The sequence below is a fragment of the Eleginops maclovinus genome, chromosome 18, assembly GCF_036324505.1.
Source record: "Eleginops maclovinus isolate JMC-PN-2008 ecotype Puerto Natales chromosome 18, JC_Emac_rtc_rv5, whole genome shotgun sequence".
NCBI classification, from domain to species: domain Eukaryota; kingdom Metazoa; phylum Chordata; class Actinopteri; order Perciformes; family Eleginopidae; genus Eleginops; species Eleginops maclovinus.
The window spans coordinates 22675626-22685004 of NC_086366.1; the positions used below are offsets into that span (position 1 = coordinate 22675626).

At 40.6% G+C, this 9379-nt stretch overlaps 1 protein-coding gene across 1 annotated transcript in view; it reads right to left on the reverse strand.

Moving 5' to 3' along the window:
- Window positions 1–769: 769 nt before the first annotated feature.
- Window positions 770–9379, reverse strand: part of usp32 (ubiquitin specific peptidase 32) — a 56741-nt gene continuing 48131 nt past the window's right edge. The window contains 8 exon segments of the mRNA XM_063906614.1: window positions 770–5028; window positions 5508–5600; window positions 5690–6108; window positions 7154–7379; window positions 7469–7660; window positions 8084–8204; window positions 8377–8463; window positions 9251–9379. The exon segment at window positions 9251–9379 is cut by the window's right edge and continues 56 nt beyond it. Of these exon segments, the coding sequence (XP_063762684.1) occupies window positions 4855–5028; window positions 5508–5600; window positions 5690–6108; window positions 7154–7379; window positions 7469–7660; window positions 8084–8204; window positions 8377–8463; window positions 9251–9379 (1441 nt within the window). The 3' untranslated portion in view covers window positions 770–4854.

Below are 9379 nucleotides of genomic sequence, written 5' to 3' on the forward strand. Positions count from 1 at the left end.
ACGAGTTAAAGTATTTTTAAACGACTGAGAGTCTGCAAACATGCTACCTGCTCTGTGAAACTATGTATAGGCAGAAGACTAGCAAATGTTTTTAATAATAAATCAACAAAAATCTTTAGCACATTGAAAAAAAACGAGACTCTGCAGGAATAGCAGAAGTTAACATGAGCATTTTCACAGAGCAGAAATGAATTTCAGCCATAACACATTTTTCTAAGGGAAAAAGGAAAGTAGCCTTCCTGTAGCCTGTGTGAAACACAATTTGGGGAACACATGCTTCGGTGGAAACTATCTTGCTATAAATTCTGGAAAAAACAAATCTATTTCTTATATTGAATGACAAACAAGAGTTTAGCCAAACTAGCAGTTCTGTAGGCAGTATGGCACAGTGACCTAGTGGTAATGTTAGCATGCTAATATGCTCATATTGACAATGCTAGTGAGCTCTTGAGTCAATGCTAACATGCTGATGTGAAGCACCATGTACATCTTGTTTTCAGTGTTAGCATGCTTACATTTGCAAGTTAGCTCTGCAGTCAAAGTACAGCTAAACATACAGCGAGGAAACTGGTGGAAGGAAATGACTGCCAGTAGGTTAACTTGTTGAGGGTTTCTACTGAAATTCATGGTGTTGGCCATTATCAAAGCAGACATATGACATTGTAGGTAAACCATATGCTAATCTAAAAAGCCTGATGATGCAATCCATTCAGAGGTATTGGCCTTGGACAAACACAATTTTAAAAAAACATGACATTTCATCCAGCCGTCATTGTTTCCTCTGCAGAATTTAATTTGTTGCTTGGGTATTTTGTTACAGATCAACAGTATCACTCCATATACAACTACAAGTACAGTATTTTGTACAGTTCATATTCAAATACATAGTTTTCATTGGCTTATTTACAAAACACATTTTTTTATGTACACGTTTTCATGTCAGTGCAACGTCACTTTCTTTCAACAAACACCTTACAAAAAAGTTCTTTAAATTAACACGTGTGGTTCAGATCCAACAAAAGTGAACTTAAATAAAAAGCGGCTACAGACACTGACAGACAGCTCAGTAGTAGATTGCACTGCCTTCTGGGGGGGCGGGGCCAGATGGGCGGGGCGTTTGGGGATGGGGAGGGGCTTATGATATTATTTCCATAGTGTTTAAGAATGGTGTTTGCCCAATTTCTGTGTCAAAGTTCAGCTCCTTTGGGCAGAAACTCGTTTACTTCCCGGATGACAGAAATGTTGCTGAAATGAACTCCAACTTTAGGTTTATTTTGGCTAATACAGTTTAGGCTACAGGTTTGGTCAATTTAGCATCACACAAGTTTGAAGGGATGTTCACAGCCACAAAAGCACTTGACAGCTATTGCACCTTTAAATGAAGCAAACATTAAAAACAGGGTTCTCAAGAGACTAATCCTCAGGAAAGTTTCCCTTTGAGCCACGTGATGACGTTTAAAACACAGACACAAACTGGACATCATCTACAGCTCGGTGCAAAGGCAGGTGGGTGGAGGACAAAAAGAGCTGAGCAAGCAAACATAAATAGCACTCATCTGTACATTTCCATTTGTTCAACAAACGTACTTGGCAAAGGAAAATAAATTTTAATTCAGTGACATATATCTCTCCAAAATACATCCATACAGACGCCTTCGCCTCATAAATACAGCAGCTAAAAACACAGAGAATCATCTCCTGTGACCTCGAAGACAAACTGGGGAACCGCGTACTGACCGCTGTCTGTTCACAGTGATTAGACCGAGCCCAGCTCAAGAGGAGCTCCACTGGCGCTGCTACACACCAGACACTAAGCTCCACCGGGACTCAAAACTGCTGCAAAACTACTGCAAAACCTTTTAAACCAACATCCAGAGTCACGTTAAGAAGCCAAAGCTTCTGCTAAAAAGAAGGGACTGTATTTCTACTTAAAAACAGTATTCAAGCAGAAAAGAAAACGCAATTTCAATGTTGGGTCCATTGATGAGGGAAGTTTTTAAAGATCTGACCAGCTCTCAACAGGTTCCACAGGCCATGTTTCTTTTGAAGAATAAATGCTCAATAAACTGAAACCATCTGATAGCAGTTGGTTTATGGGGACTGAACTTTTTGTCATGCTACATTGTAAGAGCACACAATGTACCGAGTTGATTTCTAAAAGAATTTTTAAAAAAAAAGCTAAATTTAAAATGAAATCAAATGCATTTGAAATACATGTCGGCCATGCAATTTAATGGAAATGATTTGAATCATCAATTAAAAACTGTGTCTATTTCCCATGTTATTGGTATCCAATGATGTCCCTCTTTCTAGAAATCTTCCAATGACTTTGCTGTTCAATATAACTTCATTCACAGGAAATCTTTGGGTGTTATTGGTCTACCTGGGCAAATATGGGCAGTGGGCACCACCCTGTTTTCATTGTATATTACAGGTTTCATATGGTACAAAATAACTTGATTTCGTCACAAGGCCCATAACATAACAGCCTTAAAGTTGAGTATGAATTAAGGTTTTGAAGGTGCATTACGATAACATTGGATATGTATCCAATTGGCTTTGGGGCCCATGAGAGAGTTGGCCCACTTCACCTAGTTGGAATTCCAGATTTTAGACAAATAAAATCACTATGGTTTTATGGGATATTTAGTTGTAATAGTTGTAGTACTACAAGGGGCAGGGAAGCATTAACCGCACACCCATAATTGACATGTGGGGCCTTTAAAAATCACCCTTCAAAAAGGTTCTTTTGGTGACCTTTGGTGTTCTCACTTGTACTTCAGGATATTGATATGACGCTGTAAGTTTGCGCTGTTACAGGAGCAATCAATCACAAGAAAAAGCGTAAAGGATTCTACGAGAGAGGGCGCTAAACAGCATTCTGGCATTCAGGCGTTAAATGACGATCAATTTTAGCCATCAATCAAAACCATGTTTCCAGGTATTAGGGATACATTTTACTTATGTGATACCAGCATTAACACCCGAATGTTTGACCAAACTGTTGGTGGTTGAGTTGCACTGTGGGTAATGTAGGCGCCAAGTATTGACAAGAAAACGTAATATGTGGATAAAAAAAGATGTTCTGAACCATACCTTTGTATCCTTTTTTATACTGGCCTATGTTGTAGGAGTGCTATGCTAAATCAGTGGAGTAGTATTTAAGTTACTCTTTAAATAAAATGTTAAAATCATTTTGTAAGTACAATCAATGGATTCCCAATGTCCCAAATGTTCTGGTTTCTTACTGGAGGGTTTATGGACATTAGTATACGAGATGAGTGTCAACAGTTGAGAATGGCAGCAGGTGAAAAGCTCATGTTGCGAGAGTGCTGTTAAGACCAGCCTTGTGTAGCTTTGAGAAAAACACCCATTCCTAACCTGAAGTAGCTACTGAAGCCTACCTTAAGAAAAAAAACCAATAAAATAAATATTTTATAAAACAACGCATTTGCAGAAAAAATAAACATATACTGTATCTTTAAGTGTGTCTTTTTGAATGAATGGCACCTGTCCTAAACAAACCCAGAGTGATACTTCAACAGTTTCAGAGAAGTTATGGGGACAAACAGATCAACATTGCACAAATCACCACTGATATTTGGCAGCTGTGGAATGGAACACAGTTTGGCAAAAAATGCCTAATTTATTTGATGTCCGCATCAGGACCTGTGAGTGTCCTAGAAGGGGGGGAGCTGAAATGTGTGTACCATGACTGTAAAGTTGCATTTTGTGTATTACAATTAATACTGTCACGGACATTTTAGGGTACAGTTTGCCGACAGACTGGAGGAAGCATTGAGGTAGCATGTGACTTATCCTAGTGACATTTTTGCATTAAAACCTTTGGAGAACTTTTTAAAAGCTTGTCATAGTATCACATCAACATCCTGTTGAACTGTGTCATCAAATTTGACGTAGTTTTTTCTTGGCCTTGTTTTCACTTGTATGGTGGCTGAAAGGGGGAAACGCGTTACATGGCGCAAAACAAATAGAGCAAATAAAAAAAACACAAATGTGCCAACAATCAAAAGCGCAGTGTTTACTTAAAGCGGGCAGAAACGAAACGCTGCAAAGCAAAAAATGCTTCAACAGGTGCTCCGGTCTCAGCTGTGACTGTGACTTTTTGAGTGTCCCCATTTCCGTTGTGTTTTGATCCTTTTTTTTTTTTTTATTCGTAGCGTTTCGTTTCTGCCCGCTTTAAATAAACGCTGCGCATGTCTTGTCAAATTGGTGAAGATGTTTTTTCATTTGCATGTGTTTGGGAACATTTGTGTTTATATATTTGCATTGATTTTGAAAATGCCAAAGTAGCGCATTTGCACGTTTCGGCCACCGAACAGTTTGGCATTTAAATTGTATCCAATCATTAGCTTTGCACTTACACTTCACTGATTTCCTTCTGCTGGTCAGATATCTAGGCTCAGATCACATGTGGACCCCTGGTGTTTGTTTTTCTCCTTCTGACATCAGCGACAAATGCACAATGACAAAGCAACATCACTGCATGACTTGGCCATACTGGCATACATTCAGAGATGTGTTAGTATGCAAGTATGTGTTACACGTATGTTCTGGCGGGGGTTAAGGAGAAGGGACGGGGGTTTGTTTTGTAGGGCTCAGCAAAGTGCAACAGTTTTAGTGCTTTCACCAGGGCTCAACTGTTTTCTTGACAAACCTTTGCACTGAAATATGTATGCGATCAAGTGTAGAAAGTGCTGTGGCGCGTCTCTAAAGAAAGAGAGCACAGGACATCCGACTCCAGTCATTAGCAGTTTGTGAGAATTCATCAGAACGACTGCAGGCAGGAGCAGAGAGCGGGTGTAGTGCCGGATGACGGAAGACGAGGTGCGATCACTGGAGCACACAGTATTTCTTGTAGTCGGACTCAAAGTCTTCATCCATGCTACTGGTGTCGGCCATCTTTTTGCCATCAGTCTTTGGCAGGAACTGGGAGTAGTCGACCCCTTGCTGCTCGTAGAAGAGGATGTAGGCCGAGTCGGTGTCGATCTCCTCAGAGTGCACTTCCTGGAAGGAACACAAAGGGAAGGTGATCAGGTTGATTTAACTGTTGTAACAATCCCTTTGAAAATTCTGTAAAGGCATATTTTAGATGTGTGGTGTTATGCATCCACCACTAGATGCCTCTAAAGTCAGGAATCTCCACATGTTCCTTATATTCAGTTTTTAAAGATTTTATTTTCCTTTGAAAACTCTTTATTCTGTCCATCTGTTTGAAATAAAATTGCTATGACATTGACCTACAAAAGTCACAGTACCAGAAATGTAGAAGTCGATAGCGATACCACTGAAATTCCACTGTGAAAATGTCTGTATTTTCTCTAAATCTTTCACCCCAAAAAATTATGAGATTAAAAAGAGTCTTTTCATCGGCACTGATGATGGATGTTGTACTGTATATTTGGCTTGTGAATGATTGCAATAGTTAAAAAACATCAAGGAAAGGAATGCTATTAGTTGTGGGAACAGAATATACGGTGTCTCACCTTACAGCTGCTGTCATTGTAACAGTACCATTTCTCTTTGGGGTTTTTGGCATATGTCACATAGTGGCCTCCTCCCATGATTCCTGAATGGCACTGACGAGAGAAAGGGGACGTTTTTATTATTAGAAAAAGTTTGTTCATAGATCCTAAAAAACACTCTTTGATACCATCTGTATTCTTACAGATATTGCATAGAGGTTGTAGATGGCATCCAGACACATGTTGTCTCCGTGCTGGAGCAGGGAGCTGTCAGGGTCCATGCTGCTCTCCGTGCTGCAGTCTGATCCCAGCCCGTTGATGTGTCCGTTCATCAGGACGATGTCACAGTTGCTGCTGGACGCTTCAGTACCGCACGATGCGTCCGACGCAACGGCATCTCCTAAACATGGAAGACCTGCTGTGCTGCCCTCAGTCTCTGGCTGCTCTGCCTCAGGATTAGCGGCTCCATCCAGGCTCTCTTTGCTGTTCGAGAGGCGGTGCCTGGTGCCCAGCTGGGGGAGGCGTAGCCGGCCTGGCCTGCGGCCCCCGCTCTTTGGGCTGCCAGAGGGGCTGCTGGTCCGGCTGAGAGAAGGTGCTGACTTCCTGCCTGAGGCGGGTGAGGCTGTTGAGAAAACAAATAATTAAATACAATTCCACTGCTGTTAGGCCTCTGCTCTGCTCACCCAGAGGGGGGTGCAGGAATGAGTACTGAACATGAATCAGGACTTGTGGGCTTCCTCGTCGCAAAGTCAAAGGTCACTTTGAAGGAGTTTTGGTTAGATTCAATACAAGCATACAGAATTTAATTGTTTTTTAATATATATATTTAAACACCAGTAAACATCCCACTGGTGAATATCTGAAGCTTCTATGTGTCTTGAATAGGGTGGTTGTTCACGAGTGGCTGATTTTACCCACTCGACGTCTGCACTGAACATCAGCTGCCTTTAGCTTAGCGGTGGAGACGTAGAGTTCTAAAACAGTCATTTAGTTTGTTTATAGCCTAACTTTTTAGCTTGTTTTTAAATGAGTTTTGGGTTGGATACCTGAAATAAGGTCTGTGACTAATACAAGATAAGGAGATTTTGAGTTGACTTGAAGTCATGTGACGGTGGTGAAGTTAGTTCATAGCATTATGTTAGCTTTCTACTTCTGGAAATTACATTTATGCTTTAATAAAAATTATAAAAGTTATGTTAATAAGTGGAGAGTTAGGTCATATACAGCCACAGAAAAAATTAAGAGACCACTTCATCATTATCAGTTTATCTTGTTTTATTATTTATAGGTATGTCTTTGAGTTACATTATTATTATTATTTTTATTGTATTCTATGAATTACTGAGAATTTTTCTCTGTGTTGAAATTCAACAAACAATGGCTGCCATACATGCAGAGATAAACATTTATGAACAATTTGGAGTGGTCTCTTAATTTTTTCCAGAGCTTTAATTATATTATTTTCTATAATACTTTAAAATCCAACAGAAAAGTCCCATTGCTTTTAGTCGAAGGAGCCCTTACGATTGCTAACTTCCAGATTGGCCTTTCCATTTAGTTTTACAAGTCATCACGCTCTTTGTCATCAAACACACCATCAAAAAATGGTCTCTTTAAAAATATGAGCAGCCTGCCATAGCTAGACATCCATCTTTAACTTGCGGTACCTTTGAGGATGTTGCAGAAGCCAGCAGGGGCAGAGATGGAGGACAGGTTGTCCTCTCCGACCCTCAGCAGATCCTCGCTCTCGCTGCGGGAGTGAAGGCAGCGCTGCTCCGGGTCTCTGGGGGCCAGGAAGGCGCTGGGGTCAAAATTCTGCCTCGGGAACTTGACAATCTTCTGAGATTTGATCCAACGACCATTTACAAACTGGAAGCGCTTCAGGTGGACAATCTGAAGAAAAGAACATACATCTGTGAGATAATTTCAAGCAGTAACACATGTTACAACACGTGAGCCAGACATATGAGTGAGCCACTGACCAGCATGGGCGGCAGCCTCCATAGGTCCAGTTTCTTAGTGGCCAGCCGGTGCGTCTTGCACTTGGAGCAGTAGTAGAGCTCGTCCTCACCCAGCTCTTCCTCGCTGGTGAAGGCCTTCAGACAGCTGTCCAAGCTGATGGGCTCAGCCTGGGCCCGACGGGACTGCTCCACACTGCAGTGCTCCTCCACAATCTGCGGAGAGGCCAGTATGGTGAGGATACTGAATGAGTTGAGGCTACATTTTATGTATTTCCTATTTTTCCAATGAGAAAAAGAAAAACTGTGCTAGATAAAATCATGTTTCAAAAAAACTATTGCCATTTCACTTTTCATTATGAGGGAATGAACACAGCCACAACATAAGTAGCTGATAATTAACAGAATGTGACCATAAAAAAGAGCTACAGAGTTAACACACACAATGATGTTTTTAATGTTTCATGGAATTGCCTTGACTTCTTTATATTATTAATAATAATAATAATAATAACAACTTACATTTATAAAGTGCCTTTCATAAACCCAAGGACGCTTACACAGGTGTGTGTGTGTGTGTGTGTGTGTGTGTGTGTGTGTGTGTGTGTGTGTGTGTGTGTGTGCGTGTGTGTGTTTTACCCTCTCCTGGGAGGTCTGGTAGCGGAGGTGCAGGGCGGTTGGGTCCCAGTCCACAGCTATGTAAGCATTTCCTACAGAGGCTCTGTCCTCTGAACACTCTATCGTGCAGCCTCGACAGAACCTGGGGAAACACATATTACACGTTCATTATCCAGTATTTTATACATTTCATTTTTTTAAGATAAAAGTTTATGTTACATACTTGCTCTAATGAATTCAAATAGGGTAACTGCAAATCAAAACCTAGACAAAGTTGTTTCATAACCAGCAGATACTTGGATTGGGTGCCTCACCTGTACCAAGGACACCAGGCGCAGGAGGTGCCGTCCTTGCCCACGACCCGTAGAGTGAAGGGGTACTGGTAGCCCATACTGTCATCACTGCAGGTTGGAAGAAGATATAAGTACAAGTACACTGTTGGTGCAGATGTAAACTGCCTTCTGGTTTTTTTCCCACAGCTTTATTCTTTAAAAGCCCTCAATTCTTATTGTCTGGATCTGCTCAGGTAATTCCGAATCATAAAAAAAAAAGTTTAATTAAAAATCCAGAAATGTACATAAAAATGTGTTTACGTTTATTGTGGCCCACAATTAAACGCAAATCATATTATAGCTTTTTTGTTAATGTATAATTCTGGATTTTCTTTTTAATATTCTGTCTCTCACTGTTAAAATAAACCTACCATTAAAAGTATAGACTGTTTAGTTCTTTGTAAGTGGGCAAACTAACAAAATTGGCAGGGGATCAAATACTTATTTCCTTCACTGTATATAGGAGCCTTTCAAAAAAATATTATTTTCGCCTTTTTTGCCTTTATTGTAGATAAAGATAGATGGGTATAAAAGGGGAAAAAAGTTGGCAAGGATGTATTGTTTTTAATAAAGCTGTTGCGATGGTGTAGGGTTCCTAATGGGAGAGGTATATCGTATATAGCATTGTTGGAGGAGAATGGGAATTAAGAATTTTATTGCCATCAACTACGCTGTGCAGATGACAATAAAGGTTTGGAATCTTTGACTCTTAGTCATATGTGATTTAGTTATATTTCTATGTTTGTCTTATATCTGTGGAAGAAGGGAATAAAAGCCAACCTACATGTACTGTAGGTCTGTCGAAAACTGGAAAAAAACATGTTAGAAGTAAGATGGAGAAAATGTGTGTTTGTACCAGTCCTGGGCGTGGTTGCTGGCCTCCTGTGGGGGGAGGGGGCTGGCCAGACGGGACACTTGGATCCAGACGGCATCATACAGATCCTTCTTACTGGTGTGGACAGTGCAGGGAACGATGAGCGGCATG